This window comes from Sciurus vulgaris (genome assembly GCF_902686455.1).
Source record: "Sciurus vulgaris genome assembly, chromosome: 5".
NCBI classification, from domain to species: Eukaryota; Metazoa; Chordata; class Mammalia; order Rodentia; family Sciuridae; genus Sciurus; species Sciurus vulgaris.
In genome coordinates, this window is record NC_136465.1 from 143,584,171 (window position 1) to 143,609,870 (window position 25,700).

Below are 25,700 nucleotides of genomic sequence, written 5' to 3' on the forward strand. Positions count from 1 at the left end.
CACTGAGCTATTTCCCCACCCCATTTTATTCTTTATTTTGAGACAGGGGTCTCACTAAGTTGCTTAGGTCTTACTAAGCTTAGGGCTTGCTGAAGCTAGCTTCAGACTTGGAATCCTCCTACTTTAGCCTCCCAAGTCGCTGGGATTGTAGGTGTGTACTGCCACACCTACACCCAAAGTAACAAATTTAAACCTAAAATATTAAGCTTAGAAAGATTTTAAATGGAAGAATTTTAGAAAGTACCATAACTGGAGTTCCAAGCTAATAATTGTTAACACTGTTAAAGACAAAAGGTAAGCTGGTTGCCTGATAGTAATAAATGTTCTGAGAACATAATAAACTGAATGTATTTCAAATGAATCAATAACAAAATATTCAGTTGAACTTGGATCATTGTATTTTGAATTGAGTACAAATTGAAGCGAAGAATCATGCAGGTGGTTAAAAGAATGATATTGTTCTATTGCAAGAAAAAAGTTACACAAAAAATAAAATTGTTATATCAAAATTTATTTATTTTGTCAATTATCCATGTAGTACCTATTTGCTTTATGAATTAAAGCAGTTGGAATAATAATAATCAGTTTCTTCTCCTGTAAAATCCAAAATTGTCAAGAGAACACTAAAGCAGGAAAATACCAAAACATCTACATCTAGGCAGATATTATCAAACTACAGAAAATTAAAGGAAAAAAAAAAATATTAAAAGAAACCAGAGTAGAAAAACACCTAACCAGTATAGGAGCAAAGATAATGATTACTTCCAAATTCTCCCCAGAAGCCATGCAAGCAATAAAAATATAAAGTGAAATATTTTAAATGTTGAAAGATAAAACACACAAACATAGAATTCTTTATCCTGTGAAACAGTTATTCAAAAATGAAGGAGAAATACTTTCTTAGACAAAATTGAAATAATTCATTACCAATAGATGTACCAACAATAAGGCCTAGTGGCATATGCCTATAATCCCAGTGAATCAGGAGCCAAGGGCAGGAGAATTACAAATTATGGCCAGCCTATCTCAAAATTAAAAAAAAAAGGTTTGGGGTTGTAGCTCAGCATTCAGTCCTCAGTACTGAAATAACTAATAACTAAGCAAACAAACCACATGCCAAAGAAATGTTAAAATAAGCCATAGTTTTTAAATGGAATCTGTCTGAGGTATACAAGCCCAGTTCAGCACTGAAATATCCAATTAATATAATCCATCTAATCAAACGAATAAAAAAGAAAAACCACATGATCTTATCAACAGACATGAAAACCTTTGACTAAACCAAGCACCTATTTGTGATTAAAAACTCACTGGATACTTGGGAACTTTCTCACTTGATAGAGAGTATCTACAGAACTCCTACCCACAGTATTATTTAATGTGAGAAGCTCAAAGCTTTTCCCAAAAGATCAGAAACAAAGTCCTGGAATATCATATATCAAGATCTGAAAAAAAATGGATGCCAACCAAGAATTCTATATCCAACAAAATTAAGCTTCAGATTTGAAGATGAAATAAAACACTTCCATAATGAACAAAAGTTAAAAGAATTTGCAACTAGAAAGCCTGCACTATAGAACATTCTTAATAAAACATTCTATGAAGATGAAATGAAAAAAAGGCAGGGGCAGGGAGGAACTACACTAAAGGAAGTCAACCAAAGGAGAAACTAAGTCAAATTAAAAACTAGAAATAAACACAAATGACTGATTTCAAAGATTTCAGTGCATGGTTGCTTGGCTCCATTGCTATGGCCATATGATTCAAGATACAGAAATCAATAAATCAGTAATCCATCACATCAATAGACTTAAAGACAAGAATCATAGGATTACCTCAGTATATGCAGAAAAAGCATTGGACAAAATACAGCACCCCTTCATGTTCAAATCACTAAAAAAAAACTAGGAACAGCATACCTCAACATTGTAAAAGCTATATACACTAAACTCAAGGCCAACATCATTTTAAATGGAGAGAAAAATAAAAACATTCCCCCTAAGAACTGCAACAAAACAAGAATGCCCTCTTTTACCACTTTTATTCACCACTTTTATTCCTTGAAACTCTAGCCAGAGCAATTAGATGAAAGAAATTAAAGAGATACAAACAGGAAGATTCTTAGCACTCTTTATGGTGTGATTTGACCAGGATAGACTCAGAGGTTTTATTCTCCTCAGTTGAAGGAGGCAGCTTCTCTAGTGAGCTCGTGTGTAGCGCAGGGCCAATCTCAGGACTTCCGTTAAGAGTCCTGCGGAGAAAGCCGGTCTGCGCTGTTGCTCGGTGGCGACTTTGATTCTGAGATGAGCTGATGCCTTAGTGGCTTACCATGGCCCAGCGGGCAGTGTGGCTTATACGCCACGAACCAGGAACTCCGCTTTGTGGCACCGTGAGATTCTCCAGACGTTATCCAACTGTTGAAAACAGAGCCAAAGTATTCAGTGGAGCAAGTTACGTGCCTATTCCCGAAGATGGTCCCTTTCTTAAAGCACTATTCTTTGAACTTAGATTACTGGATGATGATAAGGACTTCATGGAGTGTCGTGATAGTTGTACACACATCAATAAAACATCCATCTATGGACTTTCAGTAGGAAATGAAGAACTCTGGCCAGTAGTTGCTTTTCTGAAGAATGGCATGGTATATGCTAGTGTTCCACTCGTCGAACAAACTCACTCCCCTCGTCCATCATTAATTAGCATTAGTGGAATTTCACAAGGCTTGGAACTTCTTTTTGGGATACAAGATTTTCTTTACTCTAGTCAAAAAAATGACACTGAACTGAATACAAAATTGAGCCAATTGCCTAACTTGCTTCTACAGGCTTGTCCATTTGGTACTTTATTAAATGCCAACTTACAGAATTCAGTGGATAATAATAATTTTGCTTCTGTATCTCAGCCACAAAAACAGCCAGCTTGGAAAGCTGGAACATACAAAGGAAAACCACAGGTGTCTATTTCTATCACTGAAAAGGTAAAATCCATGCAATATTATAAACAGGATATAGCAGATACATGGCAAGTTGTTGGAGCAGTCACTTGCAAGTGTGATTTAGAAGGAATCATGCCAAACGTCACCATCAGCTTGAGCCTCCCCACCAATGGATCTCCACTTCAAGATATTCTAGTTCATCCTTGTGTGACTTCTCTTGATTCTGCCATTCTGACTTCTGGCAGCATTGATGGAGTGGATGATTCTGCATTTAGTGGGCCTTATAAATTTCCATTCACTCCGCCCTTAGAGTCATTCAGTTTATGCTACTATACTTCCCAGGTACCTGTCCCACCAATTTTGGGTTCTTATCAAATGAAAGAAGAAGAAGTACAACTAAAAATAAAAGTTAATTTAAAACTCCATGAAAGTGTGAAAAATAATTTTGAATTCTGTGAAGCTCATATACCTTTTTACAATAGAGGTCCAATTACACAATTGGAATACAAAGTTAGTTTTAGCCAACTTGAAGTATTTCGAGAGAAAAGCTTACTGATCTGGATTATTGGCCAGAAGTTCCCCAAATCAATGGAAATTAGTCTTTCTGGAACTGTAACTTTTGGAGCCAAGAGCCATGACGAGCAGCCATTTGACCAGATTTGTATTGGAGATACAGCATATGTGAAGCTTCATTTTAGCATCTTAGATTACACACTTACTGGATGTTATGTGGATCACCATTCAGTTCAAGTTTTCGCATCAGGAAAACCAAAAATAAGTGCACACCGGAAACTAGTATCTTCTGATTATTACATCTGGAATTCTAAAGCCCCTGCTCCAGTAACATATGGATCATTATTACCATGATTTTCTTTTCATATTTAAATGGAATTCATACAATAGTAACATAGCATAAATGAAATCGTAGGTTTTTATTTTCATTGTGTATTCATATAACCTGTGAGTGAAAAAAAATCTCTGAATGATTTTAATTATAAAATATTCATATTTAATGTTTTTAATCTGATTAGTTTGAAAGAATATCATAACATAATAATGTTATGTCATATATAACATTATTATATATTCCATAAGTTCTTTATTGTAGCATTAATATATAATTATATATTGTATGTATAGTGTGTATTACTGTTATGTAATATTATACAGTCTAATACCTCCTGTATTTGTTACCCTTTCATTTTCTGTCACTGTGATTCAGAATACAGAGAATTCGTAATTCACTCTGACTTATTTTAGACTCATCCTGGGTTAGTATGCCATATATGTTCCCTCCTGCCCCTGTAGCAGACATTGCTAATCAATACAGCCCTATTTCTACTGTGAGCTTTTCTGGGTAAGAGCTCAGACTTCTTAGTGCAGAGTTTTATAAGCAGCCATTCCAATGGTTTGTAGCTGGCATGCAAGATAACTATTTGCTCTTTCAAACCTAAGTACTAAGCCAGGGTTGGTGGGGCTCACCTGTAATCCCAACAACTTGGAGGACCAAGGCGGGAGGATCATGAGTTTGAGGCCTCTTGGCAATCTGAAGAGACCCTGTTTCAAAATAAAAAGGAATGGTGATATAGCTCAGTGGTAGAATGTCCTTGGGTTCAATCCCCAGTAAAAAAAAAAAAAAAAAAAAAAAACCTAAGTACTAATCTCCCAGTATATTGTGCTGGTACAGAAGATCAGTGACCAAGATAGAAACAACTATAAATCTCCTGAAAAATCAGCCAGTGGAGATACAGGAAAATTGCTTAAATAGTAACCTGTTCTTAATCAGAACTATCCCATTGACTAATGAAGAATCTGCATAATTCTATTAATCCCTGTTCTAGAGTTAATTTTTAATTAAGTTTGTTAATCGCCACAAAAACATTTTGCTTAAGAGTCTATAGGCATATTAAAAAAAAAAAAACAGATGGGTGGGATACCTTTAGAAGATGAACACAGTGTTTTGCAGTTGTTTAATGTCTTCAGCCAATTTCTGAAGATAAATGTAGATATAATATTGTTCTTTCCTTGTTTTACTGAATTAAAATCTATTAATGAATAAATTTATGTAAAAACTGAAAAAAAAAAAAAAAAGAGAGATACAAACAGGAAAAGAAGAACTCAAACTATCACTGTTTGCTGACAACATGATTCTCTATTTAGAAGATCAAAAAATTCCACCGAAAAGCTCCTTTGTTGAATGAATTCAACAAAGTAGCAGGATATAAAACAACACCCATAAATCAAATGTGTTCCTATACAAGAGTTATGAATTCACTGAAAGAGAAATTAGGAAAACTACTCCATTCACAGTAGCCTCAAAAAAATAAAATAAAATACTTGGGAGTCAATCTAACAAAAGAGGTGAAAGATCTCTACAATGAAAACTACAGAACACTAGAGAAATTGAAGACCTTAGAAGATGGAAAGATCTCCCATGCTCTAGGATAGACATAATTGTCAAAATGACCATACTACCAAAAGTGTTATACAGATTTAATGCAATTACTATTAAAATTTCAATGACATTCTTCGTAGAATTAGAAAAATCTATCATGAAATTCATTTGGAAAAATAAGAGACCTGGAATAGCGAAAGCAGTTCTTAGCAAGAAAAGTGAAGCAGGAGGCATCACAATACCAGACTCTAAGTTATACTCCAGACCAATAGTAACAAAAACAATATTTTGGTATTGGCACAGGATAGGAAACAGAGAGACAAACCTACAAAAATACAGTTTTCTCATATAGGACAATGGTGCCAAAAACATACATTGAAGAAAAGATAGCCTATTCAACAAATGGTGCTGGGAAAACTGGAAATCCATATATAGCAAGATGAAATTAAACCCCTATCTCTCACACTGCACAAAAATTGACTCGAAGTGGATCAAACACTTGGGCACTAGAACAAAGACCCTGCGCCTAATAGAAAAAAAGGTAGGCCTAAATCCCCACCATGTTGGCTTAGGACCTTAACAAGACTCCTAAAGTGCAAGAAGTAAAATCAAGAATCAATAAATGGAATGGAATCAAACTAAAAAGCTTCTTCACAGCAAAGGAAACAATCAGTAATGTGAAGAGAGAACCTACCGAATGGGAGAAACCTTTTACTACGTGAACCTCAAATAGAGCATTAATCTCCAGGATTTTTAAAGAACTCAAAAAACTGAACTCTAAAAAAAAAAAAATCCCAATCAATAAATGGACAAAGGAACTGAACAGACACTTCACAGAAGAAGAAATATAATTGATCAACAAATATATGAAAAAATGTTCAACATTTCTAGCAATTAGAGAAATGCAAATAAAAGTTCTCTTAAGATTCTATCTCACTCCAGTCAGAATGACAATTATCAAGAATACAGGCAACGAAAAATAAAAGAATGTGGAGAAAAAGGTATACTCATGTTACTGGTGGGGCTGCAAATTGGTCCATCCACTATGGAAAGCAGTATGAAGATTCCTCAAAAAACTTGGAAACTCACCATTTGACTGAGTTATACCCAAAGGACCTAGAATCAGCATATTACAGTGATGCAGCCACATCTATGTTTACAGCAGCTCAATTCATAGTAGTTAAACTGTGGAGCCAACCTAGGTGCCTTACAACAGATGAATGGATTAAGAAATTGTGGTATATATGCACAATGTAATACTACTCAACTTTAAAGAAGAATGAAATTATGGCATTTGCCAGTAAATTGATGGAACTGGAGAATATCATGCTAAACTAAATAAGCCAATTCCAAAAAACTAAAGGCCTAATATTTTCTCTGATATGCAGATGGGGGCTAGGGAAGAATAGAGGTACTTTGGATTATTCAGAGGGGAACGAAGGGAGGGGAGGGGTTTGGGGGTAGGAATGATAGTGGAATGGATTGGTCATTATTACCCTATGTGCATATATGATTACATGACCAGCGTAACTCTACATCATGTACAACCAGAAGAATGAGAAGTTACACTCCATTTATGTATGATGTGTCAAAGTGCATTCTATTCTTATGTATAACTAATTAGAACAAATTAGATAAAAAGAAGCACACATACAAAAGAAGAAATAAACAAGGATGCAAGGATGTTCTCTTGTAACACTGCTTTTCAACAGCATACTATATGTACTAACTAATGTACTAAGACAAGGAAATGAAGGTATACAGATTGAGAAGGAAAACTGGTCAGCAATCACTATGGTCTGATCATCTGTGTAGTAAATGTTGAAAAGAACTGATGAAAACAACTCTTTGAACTAATAATTAAAGAAAGTTTGTAGGGTACAAAGATAATATGTAAGACATCAGCCACTTTCCTATGTACCAGATATGAACAAGTGGAATTTGAACTTAAAAACACAATAGCATTTACATTTGCACCCTCCCCCCAAATGAAATATTTAGATTCAAAGCTAACAAATTATGTACAAAATCTATATAAGACAAGCTACAAAACTCTTACTGCAAGAAATAAATGGAAAGACATTTCATGTTCATGAATAGGAGAATTCAATACTGTCAATGTGTCAGTTCTTCTCAACTTGATCTAAAGATTGAATGCAATCTGAATCAAGATCCCAGAAGCTTTTTTATGAATCTTGACAAACCCATTCTGAAGTTTATATGGAAAGGCAAAATACCCAGAATAGCTAACACAGTTTTAAAGAAGAACAAAGTGGAAGTACTTAAGTTATTATGTAACTTCAAAGATTTGCTGTAAAGTTACGATAACCAAGACAGTTCAATATTGGTGAAACCATACCTAAATAGATCAAGATCAGAATTGAAAGCTTTGACAAAGAAGCAAAGACAATAATACAATGGAGCAAAATGGTCATTTTAACAATGTGTTTGAACAATGGGACATACATTTGTAAAAGATGAATGTAGGCACAATCCTTGCATCTTTAACAAAACTTAAAAACAATCATAGACCTAAATGAAAAGCACAAAACTATAAAATTTCTAGAAGATAACAAGAAAATCCAATTTTCTGCTCTCTGAAAAACTCTGTCAAGGGAATGAAAAGACAAGCCACAGAATAGGAAAAAGTATTAGTAGAAGACACACCTGATAAGAGACTGTAAAGTATATAAGAAAAACTGTTAAACCAACAATAAGAAAGCAAACAATCTAGGCGGAGATGTTAACAGACACCTCCCCAAAGAAAACATAAGCATATGAAAAGATGCTCCCCATCATATGTCATGTAAATACAGATTAAACCATTAATGAGATATGACTATATTCCTATTACAGTGTGCAGTGTGTCAGTCAGTTTTCCATTGCTATGACAATATACCTGAGAAATCAACTCAAAGGAGGAAAGATTTACTTTGGCTCTTGATTTCAAAGGTTTCAGTGCATGGTTGCTTGACTCCATTGCTATGGGAATATGATGTGGCAGAACTTCATGTGAAGGAGCACGTGGCAGAACAAAGCTGCTTACCTCATGACAGCCAAGAGAAAGATAGAGGAACGTCCAGGAGACACAATAAACCTTCAAAGATAAGCCCCCAGTGACCTACTTCCCCCAGTCAGACCCCAGCTCCTAAACTTGCCACCACCTACCAGTAAAGCCATCAGCCAGGAACCAACCCTTCAACCCATTAGCCTTTGGGCTCTTTGTTCAAACCATAGCAGCCAATACACTAGCAACAATAATGCATTGAAAATGTGGACCAACATGAACTTTCATTCATGCCAATCAGTATATAAAATGGTACAGCCAATCTGGAAGGTAGTTTGGTGATTTGTTACAAAACTAAACACATTTTTATTATACAAACAATTCCTCTCTTTAGTATTCACCTAAAGGAGTTAAAAACTCCTTTACACCATTTCCTGTATTGAATATTTATACACTTTGACTAAAAGCATCAAAGATGTCCTTCTGTAAGTGAGTAGATAAGTAAACTGCTACAACCATACGGTGAATATCTTCAAACACTAAAAAGAAATTATCTGCAAAACATTGAGACAGCATGGAGGAAACTGAAATGTATGTTACTCGGTGATAGTAGCCAATATGAAAAGGCAATGTACAATATTATTACAACAATGTGACATTCTGGAAATGTTAAAACTAGGGAGAAAGTAAAAAGTTAAGTGGTTTCCAGGAATGGAGGTAGGAAGACAGACTTTAGGGCAATGATATACTCTGTATTATGGTATAATGGTGGGTACATGTTGTTATACATTTATCCAGTCCCACACAATGTATACTGGCAAGAGTGAATCCTAATATGAACTATACTCTTTGGGTGTAATGATGTGTCAGTGTAGTTTCATCAACTATAAAAAACATATCACTCTAGTGGGTGATGCTGGAAATAGAGGAGACTCTTATGTGCACAGGCAGGGTCTATGGGAGCACTCCATGCTTTCTGCTCAATTTTGCATGAACCTAAAACTTCTAAAAAATAAAATTTGTTTAAAAAAACACTCATGATAGGTATTTTTATTCCCAATAAGTGATCTAAAAAGAATCTCAGAAAAAGATTCTGCTGCAGAGAGCCAGTTAAGGTCAAAACCCTTAACCACCACTAAGGAAAACAAAAGCAAAAAGGCTAATGTATGTAAAAGTCTTAAATGATTGCTTTATTAGTTAATGTGATAACAGTGCCCCACTGATTTTCTCATGAAAATCCCTATTTAAGCACATTTTTTAAAAATATGTTGCATAAAGCAAGTTTTTAAAAAGAAAAAAGAAAACCAGGAAACCCAAGCTAGAAGACATTGAAGGAGGAATATACCAAACTACATGATAAGACCTGAAAAAGATGTGCTGGTGTAACCATATAAATGAAAAGCAGTACCCCATTTGTGTACAGTGAATCAAAATGCAGCCTATAAAAAGAAAAAGAGATACTGGTGAAAGGAAGCAAATAAACAAATATGTAGTTGGGGAGACTTTTATTTTAAGCAAGAGATATTAAAAGAAAAATGTCTGTTAGGCCAGAACAGGTAGAAATATGAAGTTATCGAAACCAAAGTTATGTTTCCAATACAATATAAATATCTTATTTTACTGTCACATCAAGCACAATAAACAGATTGACATTTAATTTGACTTCAAAAATAATTTTCACATGAAGTTGCTGAGACTGGCTTTGAACCCACAATCTTCCCGTCTCAACCTCCCGAGCTGCTGGGATTATAGGTGTGCACCACTGCCCTGCTTATAACTATTTTTTACATGTATCTATAATTGGATGTGTAGTGAATGCATTGATGTATAATCTTTATATCTCTTTATATTTAAAACTATGTAAGCAAGCAAATTATTTAAAAATCTCCTATAATACTCTGGATAAGTTCTTAGCCACAAGAAATCATATTGAATGTTGAAGCCAACATAATATTCCCAATCAAATTCCAAAGGACACCAAAACTCCATGTACTGGATACATAAGTGCCTCATAAACAGCTTATAAGTTTAATCCATAACTCATAGAGTCAGTTGTGAAAAACAGCATTGGACATTTATTTGAGCCTACTCCATCAAACTCAGCACCATTGCATTTGGATAATTCTTTGTTGTGAGGGATTAACCTGTGCAGTATGACATTTAGCAGCATCTCGCCTCTACCCACTAGATGTCAGCAGTAGCATAATGATCAGAAATTTAAAAAAAAAAAAAACAGTCTCTAGACATGGCCAAAATTGATCCCATGTGAGAACCACTGTCTTCAAGCATTTGTCTTCTTAGTGATTTCATTTGTAGTCATCTACCATTCTCACCATAAATCCCATTTTTTAAAAACTTACCTTAAAAGGGGACTAAACAACAATTGAGGTAAATTGTTCTTAGGTTTTAAAGACTTTCTATACAAAATGATCCCTTCCTGAATCTCTTATTTAGGATAGCTGCCACCACTTAAGAATGATATTCTTTCAACATTGCCCCCATAAAGCATGTTTAGATTCTATAGCAAAATTAAGCCTAACTGCACCACTGAAAACAATAAGTTGTGTCAGAACATGGACTACTTTGTGGCAGTATAGTTTTTTGAAGACTAAATAATATTCATGTGTATGTGTGTGTGATCATGTTTACACCACAATTTCTTTATCCATTCATCAATGGACCAATAGGTTGTTTCCATATCTTGCTATTATAAATAATGCTGCAGGGAACATCGCAGTGCAGGTATATTTACAAGGTGATGATTTTTTACTTCTTTTGGATATTTACCCAGAAGACAGAATCTAAGTTCTTAATGATTAAATCCCAATCATTATTTGTAATGTCTCCAAATTTTATCTCAGTTAAATCTTCATCACTTTAGAATGAGACTTAATTATATTATTAATATTGCTGTTAATGTAGGAGAAGTCATTAATTTACATGCCATATTAGTTTATATTATTAGAATTATTGAAATATACAGATCTGCAAATGACAATTCATATGAAATATATAATAATTAGATGATGTGTTAATACTTATTTTTAGAATGAGGTGAGTATAATATATGTAAATTTTACTATTCAAATAGGAGCAGTTTCAAATTTTGTTTTCATTAGCTAGTAATTGAACAGGTGTGCAGTAGGAAAGATAAGAACTTTATTTTCCTTTCTTTTTTTTAAAGCAAACCTCTGTTTTACTGCCTGTAAATTTGAAGCTTAGAAATATTAGCTACATATATAATTATATCACTTCTAAAAGTAATAAACATATGAATCAACTTTGCTTTGTGCTTTGCAAAAGAGCATAGTAATAGTAATTTTTTGACTAAGAGCATGGATAACTTCCTCTGTCAGCCTAAGAATATCTGAACTGCTTGACTGCTTCAGCCTTCTTGCCCCTGGTTTTGTTTCTTCTTGCTCCCTTAGCAGGATCAGCTGATAAACCTCACCTCCATAACTACCTACCAAAGTTCTTGAGCCCATTATGATCTAGTCAAGGCTATACTGGCAGCTTCAGTCTCACCATCTAGTGATGAGATTGTGTCAAATACCAAGTCATCCTCTGATGATATATAATGTGGGGATGATGTCTGACAACTGTGTGTGTTATGTACTCATCTACCTACATTCCATGAAGTTGCAGTATGGTCCACCTTTGTTTTTCTGGAGACCTTTATGGATAGCTGGGTTGGAAAAAAATAGAATAAAAGAAGAAGAGACAAATCTCTTATGGAAAAGAATTCCAAGTAATTTATGCAGGTATTCTACCCTTGAGGAGATGGAGTATAGCTTCCCATTCATTAAGTGTGAGCTGTACATGGTGACTTTTCCCCAATAGTAGATTCTGGAAAGGGGGACAAAAAAAGGAACTTTTTGGTGAAGAAACCCAAGAAACACTGTTGCAGCCAGGTAGTCAAGGTCAACAACAAAATTCTAAGTCAGTAGAAGGGAGGTTTATCAACAGAGTAGAGCAAGCACATCAGGGAAGAGGAGGGGAGAGAAAGGAAGGTACTGCAAAATGAGAGTCATCAAATTGTGTTATGTGTATGTACGAATATGCCATAATGAATCCCACTCGTGTATAATTATAATGCACCAATTGAAAAAAAGAAAAGTCCAAGACCCCAAAAACATACCTTACTTTTTAATGTCTATACTCTTTCTTCTTTTGTGTATCCTGCTCTATTGTTTTCCTGGATAAATCTTGCCTTCCTACATTAAAAAAAAAAGAAGAAGAAAAAAGGATGATAAATCACATGGGTAACATAATTTTGATGCAATATGAGGATCATGACCTTCTGTGATCTTGCTTTTAAAAACTACAGCCTTAATCTGTAATGAGGAAAAAAAAAAAATTAACAAATCCAAATGGAGGAGTGCTAGGGAAATTGGCCAAGTTATTTTGTTATGTTTTGTACATGTACAAATATATAACAATGAATCCCATCATTATGTACAACTATAATGCACCAATAAAAATGTGGGGGAAGTGCAAATGGAGGAACATTCTCTAAAATATCTGAACAATATTCCTTAAAATTATCAATGTCATAAAAATAAGGCAGATCTGAGAAACTATCAGAATCAAGTGGTCTACATGTGATGAGGTATTCTGAATGGGATTCTAGAACTGAAAAAATCAGATCACAGGTGGAAAATCTGAATATAGTATCAACTTTAGTTAATGTATCAATATTGATTCCTTACTTATAACAAATATAACATAGTGTAACGTGAAGTAGTGGGGATAGAATAAATGGAAATTGTACTGTCTTCAAAATGTCTTTAAACCTAAACTGTACTAAAACATACATGTATTTCTTTTTAAACAGTATAAGATAAACCAATGTTTATCAATCTTTTGCTTTATGCCAGGTATGGTGCTAAAAGGTTTATTTATATCATCTTTTGGAATACTAAGGACAATAGGATTGAGATGCAGTTAAGTGGATTTCTTTAAAGAACAAAATCTAGGAAATTGGGGAAGAATTCTAATCTATACTATCTAATTGTATAGCCAGTGCTTCCTTTTATCAAACTTACATGACAAGAGACATCACACAAAAAAAGAATGATTATTTGACATTTTTACAAAACTAGCAGTCATCAAGTGAGCAAGCCTAAGAGGAAGAATAAGAAGAAAATTCATACTTACCAACAGACTAAGGAGTTTTTGTTTTGCTTTTCTTTTTGGAGTACTAGGTATTGAACCTAGGGCCTCATACATACCAGGAAAGTGCTCTCCCACTGAGCAACATATACCACCAGCCCTTTTATTTTATTTTGAGACAGCATCTAAGTTGTCCAAGCTGGCATTGAACTTGGAATCTTCCTGCCTCTGCTTCCTGAGTAGCTGGGTTTATAGGAGTCCCTCACTGTCCCTGGCTAAAATGAATGTACTTCTAAAGCATATTGAAGAATTGAAGTTTGAAGTAAAGGCAGATGAAATTCATGAAAAGATAAGTCTTAATGAAGAGTTGAAGAAAGAATGCTTGTATCTAGAACTTTTAGAATTCCTACAGACAGGATGAACTTGGTCAGTATGAAACATACACGTGCTGGTTAGTAAGACACACTCTGTGACCTCTTTGGTATATTAGAGTCAAATAGCTGTCAAGAAATTGCAAGGAATGGGGTGTGGACTAAAGAACTTGCATGATTGCTCAATTACTGTCTCCAATCCATTTTCTCTTTAGAACTATATATCTCCTTGTCCCTGATCCAAAGCCAGGGCCCTGTTACACAATTCATATTATTCCTTTTTTCTAGAATATAGGCTTTGGACAACAGGGAGCAAGGGAGTCATGTCCAGTACTCCAATCTGTCATTCATTTTACATTTTCAATTTATATGTTTTTGTATATGGCCTTGCTTGAGTTTGACCTCTGCTGGGCAGTGCCTCGGTTCTGATGCCTTCTTTAATCTCCATGAAGTTGACCCTTCATAGGCTCTCACTGATTTTAACACTCAGCAATGCCACCTATTAAATATATATATATCTTAAAGATTGATGTTGAGATTAAATGAGATGGTGTCTTTGTTTAAAAAAATTCTTAAAATTTCTGTGATATAATCTGAAGGGTTTTTAAACATTTTGATGAAAAAGTTGATCTAAGTATGGACTTATACCTTAAGCACTGAATTTTTCTCTTAGAAACACATGATTATACTTTTATTCATCAAATTTTTGGTGTCAGAAGAGGACCGTTTGTTTAGTTTTGTTTACACAAAGGTTTGTATTTGGTATCACTGCTTGAAGGTCTGCCTTCACTCCTTTTGCATCAAACATACTGTAATGTATAATCTATATAAAGTCCAGCCTTGGTTCACTTAAAGTAACACTTATTTTTTTTTTTAATAACAGAGTAAAGATAGTGTTCTCCCCTTTTCTCTCCAGAGTCACTCCAAAGCAACAAATACAATGAGAAGTGGAAGCACAGATTCCCTTTTTGATAAAATCATGAGGGCATTTTATCTCAACCTATGTGTATTTTAAAGTACAGTGGATGTAATAGAGGAATGAGACAGAAGCTGAGAGGAAATCCCAGGGTTAGAAATCTCAGATAAACCAGAAGACAGTTCTCCCTAGTAGCATCTCCTGAAAAAGCAAAATCAACAATCCCTAGTTGCAACAAAGGCAACTTTAGCACGGTTCTTCCTAGTTTAGCACAGAAAAATGAGAATCTAAGGAATCACGTTGAAAACTGATGTCCATAGAAAGCAAAATAGTAAAGATTATGAGTTCTAAGGCGTTGCTTCCCAGCTAATCTGAGGATGGTAGTCAAGTCTAAAGGCTATGATTCTCACATACAATTTTGTGAGATGAGAATTTTGGCTGCCTTGAAATATAGGCCTGAATTCAGATTAAGTCATTCTACTGTAAAAGTTTGTTATAGAAGATAACTCAATTTAATTCAAAGATGGGCAGGATTTTTAAAAGGGTGAGGGGTACATGATCTTCTTAGAGTCTATACCAAGGAGGAGATCTTTTCTGGAATGGTGTATGAGAAATTTGGTGCCACAGAGCTTTGCTTTTCACTGTTTCCTTTTTATAGTTTTTAAATTCAAAATAGATTTATGGAGAATATCATGATAAGTGAAATAAACCAAACTCAGAAACTCAAAGGTCAGTTGTTTCATATAGAGAAACTAGAGTAAAATAAAGGAAAGCAGGAGGGAAGGATAGGATAACATATAAAACCTATCAAACGTAAGTTAATAGAAGAACTAAAGAAAGTCTAATAGAGTAGATGAAGGCAAATGGGAGAGGGGTAGGAGGACCAGAGGGTAAAGGAGGCAATATCATGAACTGAAATCAGTTATCATGTATGTATGGATTTGTCTGAAAGAACCCAACTACTATGTATAACTATGAATCTCTTAATTTAAAAAAAAAAAAAAAATCTCTTAAAAAGAAGGTTTTAGTGCAAGAAGAAAAGGGACAGGGGACGGGGTTATGGCTCAGGAGTAGAGCGCTTGCCTAGTATATGTGAGGCACTGGGTTCAGTTCTTAGCACCACAGAAATAAGTAAAATAAAGGTTCTTTGACAACCAAAAAAAAAAAAAATTTTTTTTGAAAAAAAGGGACAGGGACTTTGAAAAATAATAAATTCATTTAGAGATTTGCCAGGAAATCTGGCAAATCCTTTCAGATTTTTGACTCTTTTTTATGAATCCAGGCTTTCATTTGTTTTGACATGTTTTGTTTTTGGTTTTTTTTTTTTTTGGAGTGCAGTTTTTCATTTCTCTGATTGTATACAGTGTAGAGTCACACCATTTGTGTAATCATACATGTACATAAAGTAATGATGTCCATTTCATTCAACCATCTTTCCCGCCCCACTGCCCACTCCCCTTCCCTCACTCCTCTCTGCCCTATCCAAAGTTCCTCCATTCTTCCCTTACCCCCTCCTCCACCCCACAGTGTCAGCATCCACTTATTAGACAAAGCATTTGGCCTTTGGTGTTTTGGGATTGGCTTATATCACTTAGCATGATGTTCTCCAGCTCCATCCATTTACCTGCAAATGCCATAATTTTTTTCTTCTTTAAGCCTGAGTGATATTCCATTGGGTATATATACCACAGTTTCTTTATCCATTCATCTATTGAAGGATATCTACGTTGATTCCACTTTTGACAGCAGTTTTCTTCTGGTGACTTCTTTGTTAAACCCTTCACAAAGTCATTCAACTTATTGAAACAACTTTTCCATTTGCATTCATCTTTCACTGGTTATGCAATATTTATATTTTCACAGTAACATAATAGGCATAAAAGATTAGAAATGGTAACAATTGGTTCAGTAAACAAAGTTAAACTGGTGGGTGCAGAAACATGAGCAAGAACTAAGTGGCCTCTTAAAGTAGGAGTGGTCAGCATACTGTGGGTACAACTTTTAGAGAAAAAAGTAGAAAGTAATACTTACCAATGAATTTGCTAAGTGTATATTATAAAAAATTCCGTGAAATATGAACATATGATATTGTGTTCCTGTTTTATCCTTAAATCTTTCTCTAGGATATAGTTTTAGTGTTTCAAACATTAATTTTATTCAAAAAATGTTTCTTGAAATCTTATTTATAGTATAGTAATAAATAAAAATAAATAATCACTATTGAATTAATATTAAGATATTAGTGATATTTATAATATGCTGAATAACCTTTATCAGTGCAGATTTAAGTGAAACAATTTAGTTACGTTGACTTGCTTCAATGTTACATTGCTTCAGTAGTTACAGTGACTTGCTAGAGGGAACTCTTCAGACATCTTAAGGATATTTTAAATTAACATTGTATTTATTTTAGAATGTATTTGATAAAGAAAATTTTTAACTGTTTTTGACTATTGATAAATTGTTATTATTTTTATCTTAAAGTTGCCAGAAAAAATTATAATGGACTACTATGAGAAGTATAAACCTAGAATGAATGAACTGGAAGCGTTCAATATGGTAAATCTTAATATTTAAACTTATTAAATTGGATCTGTTGCTAGACTTTGATTACCATTCTACTAAATTGTATTATGAGGCCAACCAACCTACATTGTTTTTCTCATTCTGTAGAAAAACTGTTTTGGATCATTTCCTTCTTCAGAACTATATTAGGTGTCAGTAATGTAATAAAGAGAGCACATGGTAGATTCCTCTTAAAATGTATTATAAATGCATGGAAAGGCATTTCATAGTCCTTTGAACACATATTGGTCTCAATGCAGTTCTTTCAAAGGCATTCTTTTTAATGAATTTCATTCTTAGGACCCCTTTAAAAGCTTTCTCACATGATTGCTTGTTGGATTCTACCTCAAAGTCACTTAAAGGACATTCTTTTCCATTATTAAAGAAAAACCTTTGATCTCTGCAGTATTCATTTTCTGAAGATGCACAATGGGTATTCAAAATTTGACCTATGTAAACTGTAGATGCATTTTCTTAAACATAAATATTAAGGAAATAGGCTTTTTTTTTTTTTTTTTTTTTTCTTAGTACTACTTTCTCTTCTTATTCTTTCTTTTAGTTAAAAGTTGTTCTGGCTCCTTGTATAGAAACATTGATTCTTCTGGATCGACTTTGCTATCTTAAAGAGCAGGTAAATTATATTAGTTTTAGATGCATAACAACTCTTTATTAAACGTACTAATATGAATCCACTCGTAGTGAGGATAATTATTTTGCACAAAGCTAGTAAGATAATTTTTTCATTGTATTTTTATAGTTTTAGATAATCATACCATCTTGTTCATATATAAACATGTACAACAGATATCTTCAGAAAAACTAATAAAGTTTACATTCTTTTAATTGTATGGTAATTACAATACATAGGCAGTGGACTCATGCTGCCATACATGACAGATTGTTTGGCCAAAATTAATAAAGGCCAGACATAAAAAAAATACACGTTTGATTTTGAAAGACTTTGCCTTTTAATTCACTTTTGGATTTTCGAACATATATATGTGTTCAGCAGTATTCATTAGTGGAGATTATTTCTTTTTTTTTCCACAATCTTATTCCATTTATGTGGAATGACAAAATATTGCCTTTGAAGTAATCTGTAGGGAAAATATATTTTTCAGATCCCACTTAGTGCTCTGTTTAAATTACTGTGAACTATTTAAATGAAACCCATTCTAAGATTTGGCCTAATGTTCTCACTGTAAACCCTTTACTTTAAAAAATTTTATCATATGGGTAGCTTTATTTTCTTTCTGCTGGAACAAATGGATTTTAATAAATGGGTTTTCACACTAATTTGGATTTTTATGGAAGTGATCAGTTTTTAAGTATTTAAATTGTGATGTACTTTCCTAAGTGAAATCACTTACCAAATCACTGAAAAGCTTTGATTTGCAAATTGTAGGTAACAGAACAATCAGTCCCTGCCAAAATACGTATTAATTTTCTTTCAAAACAATTTCCATTAACCTAAGTACAATAGTCAGTATGCACTCAGATTAATTGAGATCATAATAAAATAATGGCATATAATTATTGTTTAATATTTTAAATCTTCTAAAAGTAATACATTTATGTTACAAATCTAAAATACATAAAGATTTTTTTTCTATTTTTTTTATTGTAAACAAATGGGGTACAACTTGTTTCTTTGTACATGAAGTAGAGGCATACCATTTGTGTAATCATACATTACATAGGGTAATGGTGTTTGATTCATTCTGTTATTCATAAAGATATTTTAAAAAAAACAAATTAAAAGTAATCATAATCCTACCTTTCAGTATTAACTATTAAGTATTTGGTATATTTCTAAATATGCTTATACAAAGATATATGCATTTTGCATGTATATGTGTGTACACATTAATTCTTTAATTAAAATTGTAAAAAAATTACAAATGCAGTTTGTATGTAATTTGTTTCATTCATGTAAAATTTTCCCACCTCATTGGCTATCCTGCACAGTGTGAATGATGTTTCATCATAAAATAATTTATTTACTATACATTTGATTGTGATAGTTTTTCACAGTCACAGTAAAATAGACCTCGTAATTCAGTATCTGTGTGCTGCTTTATTTAATCTGCATAACTGCTTGAAGATGAAACTATAAATGTTAATTTTATTCAACAAAGAATAGTGTTCTTTTATACAGTTTGTTTTTTACATGGGTTTTGGTTTTTGTTTATTTGTTTTTGGTACCAGGGATTGAACCCAGGAGCACTTAACCAAGGAGCTTTATCCTCAGCCCTTTTCATTTTTTACTTTGAGACAGTCTCGATAAGTTGCTGAGGCCATCTTGAACTCTCCATCCTCCTGCCTCAGCTTCCTGAGAGGCTGGATTACAGGAGTGCGCCACCACACATGCCAAGCCATAGTTTTTGTTTTACAGTATGTAGTCTATGTCATCTCTCCTTTTCTGTTAAACAAATGGTTGTATATCTAAATCACTTATCAATTTGCAGGAAGATATTGCATGGTCTGCCCTTGTGAAGTTGTTTGATCCTGTGAAATCTCCCAGATGTTATGCTGTTATTGCTCTGAAGAAGCAGCAGTGATTTCAAATGAAGCAAGTTTTATCTGTTTGTATGACTTGTTGCTCACCTTGCTTTTCTAAACATTTGTGTCCTATTATGTAAATATTTTAAAGTAATTGCTATATATTTTAAATAAACAATAAAACAAATAATGGCTAACAATAGGTCATAATCCATTTTCCACTGAGAAAGCATGTATAAATAAGAACTTGTGAAAATATTATGAAAAAATCAACCTACATTTCTAAACTAGTGTTATCAGTAGGACAGGGTGATTAATCTTCATTCCTGTTCAATATTTGAGACCTATGGTATATGCTGTCACATTTTGATTGATATTTACTAAAAATAAAAAAAAAAAAGAAATGAAAGGTACTGGTTCAGATATAGTCAAATGCTGAGAATTATTTGCATTGTCCTCCACATTTTGGAAGGATTTTTCACATTACCATAAGGGGAAAATCCACATTTAAAGGGAAGAAATACTCACAAACCAGTCCTTTTATAAAACAGTTCCTCGTATAAAGCACATTTTATACTGCATTTTAATCTGTTACATAATATAATATTCTGTACCCTTAAAGGAGTGTGCTCCTTGTGAGATTCACTTTTGAGGCTCTTTGTCTTACTAAAATTAAGAATAGGTTGATATTTAAGGGAATTATTTTGTGCTCTATGAAAAACCAATCTTTGTAAAGCAAAATTGAATGGAAGGGGCCAGCACCCTGCCCAGTATGGAACGATTTCCTTTTATTAGCAGAAAACTTGATCTAATGTACACAGACGATATGGACAGCTGAGATAGTTTTCTTGATGCTCAGCTAGAGAACATCTCTGATTGTTTAGAGTAGGAAAAATAATTCTTGAATTTTGGAGTCTCTTCCTGGATGAGAAGAACAATCATTTTGCTTTGAATGGTAACATTATTGAGTTAGCAGCCAGTATAAATATAAGTGATCAGGTATTGTGTATATCTACTAAAAAAAAAAAAACATTTTTAATACTTTATATTCTGCAAAATTTCAAGCATATCTAAAAGTGCAAAGTAAATTTTAAAGAATTTACTGTGTATTCATTACAAACTTCAGCAATTATCAACATTTTGCCAGTCTTATTCCATCTATACATGTGTAAATGTACACACATACACTCTCTACCCAAACCTACCCCTGCCGGAGAATCTTAAAGCAAATTCTAGGCTGTTTGTTACGTGTCATAAATACTTTAATAAGTATTTCTAGCAGCTAAGGGTTCTTTTCTATAGTAACATCTGGTCAATCACATCTGTGACTGGCTCAAGAAGTCTTTTTAAATTCAGGTTATTGTTACATGTTTGTTTTTGTCTTTTGGCAAAAATACTTCACAGGTGAAACGTACTTTCTATTGCACCACACCAGGAGGCACATCAAGTTTGGCTGACCCACCTTAAGTGATACTAAGATTGATCAGCAGATTTCCATTGTTATAAGCCTGATTTATCTAGTATAAAGTTCCCCATCTCCTCTTAACCCTACTAGCAACTAGTTGAAAACAGGAAGGAAGGGAGGAAGAAAGAAAGGAGAGAAGGAAGGAAGGAAAGGACCACACACTAGTAAGTTCAGTTGATTATTCATGCTGATTGGTTGAGAATCTTCTCCAGTTTCAGTTTAACTACATATTTCATTATTCTGAGAAATTGCTTGTTTGTTGCAGTGTACTGTTTTTTTTTTTTTTTTTTTTGATGCAAACCGCAAGAGGTGTTTATTCCAGCACGCTGGGCCCCAACTCGAGGAGTCGAGTCCCTAGCAGAAAATCTTGTAGGTTTATAAAGGCAGAAACCACACATCGGGAGGGGTCGCACATGAAAGGGAAAAGGGGGACAAAGCTGCCGGGAAATTTCAAAGGGGGTCTGGGTTTGCTGATAACATACAACATGTTTCACAATGTTTTACAACAGGGCATAGATTCTGGTCAATAGTTTCTGGTAATCATTCTGTTTGATCACTATCTGGCTATCTGGCTCAATTTACCCTTTTATTCTCTGTTTGGGGCTGTTTCTTGGAACAGCTTTAAGGGCTTTGTTCCCATTCCTGGGAGGGTGACCTTAGGGAGTTGAGATGACTGGGAGGGTGACCTTAGGGAGTTAAGATAACTGGGAGGGTGACCTCAGACAGCTTAAAAAAATGTCCATTCTTTCATTTCCCCATTTTCTTTTCTGGTAAGTTCTAAGCATGGAACTTCTGTCTCTATATACTCTTCTCCAAAGCTATTTCCTTGGCGGAGGGACTGGTATTATTGCCTGAGCATTAGTACCTGTACAGCACTTATTCTTTCCCTGATGAAGGTGACTAGGTGATTTCAGGCAGGCAAGAGCCGAGGGGGCAGGCCACCAATTAGCAGCCCCTTGTTTGCAGTCCTTGATAAACAGTCCTTGATAAAGGCAGGTAAATTTGGTAATCAATGGCCTCCGGAGATCCTTGACATTCCATTCTTCCAGGGGCAGTCTCCAACTTGCAGAGGCAGATGACCTCATGGCTTCATTTCCTCAATTTGACCCGATCCCCTATTTCTACACTAACTACCTATTCCCAATTCTGGCTTCATTCCCCCCTTTAGCTTTAGGAACCCATAACTGCTTGTTAAGAAAATGAAAAGGGGCGTCGGTCATTCTGGCTGCTTCGAAGCTGAATGGGGGCAGCGAGGGGCAAGCAGTTTGGAGTTCCTTCTTTTTAAAAAATCGGGTCAATCGAGGGGTCCCAGGAAGAAGCCTGGTTGGGGAAGAGCAGGTTGTAAAGTCATCTGGGGGTGGCTGCTTCTATGATAGAAGAACAAAAAGTCATGAGTACTGAAATGAGATTAGTACAAAGTAAATGTTGCAGCATCTGAAACATGCCACTGAATATCATGAAAATGACAGAAGTTAATCTCTCACCAGGAGGTGAAAGAACTGAGAAATTGTTCCCATAACTAGGCCTAGCAAAGGCTGGAGAGGACAAGGCCTTTATTTGGGGACTTTAACATTGTCATAGATGTCCCCAGAAAATATAGTTAAGCTACTTAATGTCATCTGATTTTGTAAAATATCCCTTTATTGGTATAACCTGTGTTTAGTAGAGATCTCTATACTTCTGTTACTTAGAAATAGATAATCATACTGGCAAACATAGATTAAGTCTACCTGTGTAGCTTAGGAAGGTCTGCAGGCCTTAAACTGACTAAAAACTTCTGACTCTGGCAGTTTCTCTTGATAGTTATCAGGCACATTTGCTGAAGAATCTTTCTCTCATTTGTAGCTTCCAGCCTTTATTCTAGTGGGCTAATACAAGTGTACATCTTAAGTTACATTTAATTATTATTTCCTTTAAATGCTCAAGAATGGCTATAGTTTGGTTTTAACTGTTTTGCTGGGTATCTAAGATCAAGCTGGTCAAATTGACCTGGTTCCTGTCTTGTTAAAGAGTCAGCTGAGTTCCCACAGGGGTCACTCGTACAGAACTTAAGAGCGGCTCCTTAGCTCCACCAGTGACTTTGGTTAGGCAGGGTCTCTTGATGGGGTGACTTCCTTTAGAAACATCAAGGGATGTTTCCCCTTTTCCATGACCCTCCTCTGCAGCAGATGCACTGGATGATTTTTCATCCTCTAGTCAACAATCTCCTTGATCAGGAGGTTGTGTGACCCAGAGTTGCAACGCTCCTTAGAGAAGTTCTCTTATTCCCTGGGTTCAGGCTAACGTTGAGGGCAAGACCCAAATATGGACTTTTCTCGACCTCTGTATTTAACTCCAATTTCTAAGTTTGATCTTAATTATCCAGCAAGCCAGTCTCACCAGTCATAAATTAAGAGTAATGGGCTTTAACTTTAATGTCCATAACTTTACAGTTATTTATCCTTTTATCTAACTGGAGTCTGCATTAGTACTGGAAGTTACCACTATCTATTCTATAGGTGATGGCTTATTATCACAAGTTACCTAGGTTGTGTGTTCTTGGAGCAGCTACTTCTGCAAAACATTAACAGGTAACAGTTTTACAAAATGAAATTAGCAAGAGTAAAAATATATTCAGCTTGTATAATAGCTATCTTGAATTTTGATTGAGAACTACATTCTATCCCCTATTTGAGATCACACTACTTTTACAACAAGAACCAATCTTTTGACTATAACTTTAAATAAGCTGAAGTCTGGCTTATTTTGGAGTCACTCTAACATGCAGTAAGGTGGGAGGCAGAGCCTTATCTCAGGTAAGGCAGGGCTCTTTACAGATCTTAAGTGTTCTAATTCTGATGTTGATCTTTGCTTCTTCCTTAAATATCATTAAGTAGTTTACATATACTGTTTCCTGAGTCTATATAAACTTTATAATTAACACAATTTAACATAGTATCTAAAACATGAATCAAAGAAAGGCTGAGAGAGCTTTTAACTTTCCTTTTGTGATTAAGTGGCAAAATGTTTTCATGTTTCTTTCATATTTCACAATATTAACCTTTAAACGAATCAGACTCTAATGTTTAGAAATACATTTACATTTGAAATTCTTTATCTCAGTGTAAAAAGTAACAAATTTTACACATACCCTATTGATAGCAGGTCCTATAATAGAACATTAAATGATAGAAATAAATCCCCAATAAAATTTACTCTTTATAAGATTAAGATTACCATTACAGACAAGTTTAATCTGGAGGATAGCAGAGCTTAATAAATTCCTTGCTTTAAAAACTTGTGGTCCTGAAAAATATGAACACATTTAATATACAACTAGTGACCATTTCACAATTACCTTGACACTTTTATCTTACCAAATTTAGTTTTTAAAGAAAAATGTAGACTCTGTAACAAAGTACAATACTCTATAACAGTTGTTTAACCATAATTGTATATACCCCAATTTTTAAGACTAATTGTTCTAAAGAATAAAACTTAATAGACACAAAGTTAAGAGTAAATTAGTGTTTCAAATCCTTGTCATTCTACCATATAGATTAAACTTTGGTTTATATAAGAACGTTAGTATTTCACCTTAGGAAAAACCTTCAATAGTTTTAGCTGTCTCACATACATATAACCAACTTAGTTACACACAAACTTGTTGAAAATTGCCCTTTACTTACACAGACTTTCTTAGCACTTACTTAGACCCTCATGTATTTCATCACACAAGCACTTTCTTACCCAGAAACATTTCCTTTTTCCTTTTACTAAATATATTTCCATACCCAGAATCTTTTATTTTCTCTTTCCTATTCGTTGTCCCCTTTTTGTTCACATTCTGAAACAACTCTTATGAAATTTCTGAATTTAGATAAATTACTCTATTTTAATAAGATTAAATATTCTTTTGTTTATAGTACTCCAATTGAAACACAGTTGAAACTTTTGGGACCCTTTGTATATAGAATTGCACTTGTTAGGACATAACTCTTAGTAACCTTGTTTTTAGTTTAGTGATGACACAAAGCAAGTTTAAACCCTTTTATTTACCAACCTATGAAAACACCAATAATGTTTAAGTATGATACCCCATGGAATTTAAGGAGTTAAAAGTACTCGATGTTATTTAACAATTAGCATTTTAACTTTGTAAATTAATCAGATGTCTCTACAAACACATTAGAGTAATCCCATACATGTTAACTCTAATTCACTTATTCTGTAAAAACCAAGATATCAGACAAGTGTCCTGAACAGTATTTGCTGTTTCTTCCCTGTTGAAGAAAAGTCCTAGAAACAATTGATATTAGACATTTTATTAACATCAATATTTTATTAGCTTGACCACCTAGAGACTTGCAAGTTATTTTCAAAGACATTTTACTCTTATTAGTTTACCCAATTTGAACCTTTTTTAAATCACGTAAATTAAAAGTATCTGGAT

General features: G+C 34.2%; 2 protein-coding genes across 10 annotated transcripts in view; both read left to right on the forward strand.

Moving 5' to 3' along the window:
* METTL25 (methyltransferase like 25) overlaps window positions 1–25,700 on the forward strand; it is a gene marked incomplete at its 5' end in the record, with an annotated part of 198,840 nt that overhangs the window by 77,731 nt on the left and 95,409 nt on the right. For 5 of the 9 annotated variants that reach the window (XM_079143059.1, XM_079143067.1, XM_079143061.1 and 2 more), the window contains 3 exons: window positions 17,221–17,295; window positions 17,861–17,932; window positions 19,770–21,392. The exons of 2 other annotated variants lie outside the window; for them this stretch is intronic. In XM_079143059.1, the coding sequence (XP_078999185.1) occupies window positions 17,221–17,295; window positions 17,861–17,932; window positions 19,770–19,862 (240 nt within the window). In that variant the 3' untranslated portion in view covers window positions 19,863–21,392. Of the gene's footprint in view, window positions 1–13,171; window positions 14,690–17,220; window positions 17,296–17,860; window positions 17,933–19,769; window positions 21,393–25,700 lie in introns of those variants that run through there. 2 more of the 9 variants (XM_079143062.1, XM_079143064.1) reach the window with 2 other exon arrangements.
* Window positions 2,121–4,597, forward strand: LOC306662868 (AP-5 complex subunit mu-1-like). Its single transcript, XM_079143069.1, has one exon. The coding sequence runs from the start codon at window positions 2,330–2,332 to the stop codon at window positions 3,800–3,802; it is 1,473 nt and encodes a 490-aa protein (XP_078999195.1). The 5' UTR covers window positions 2,121–2,329; the 3' UTR covers window positions 3,803–4,597.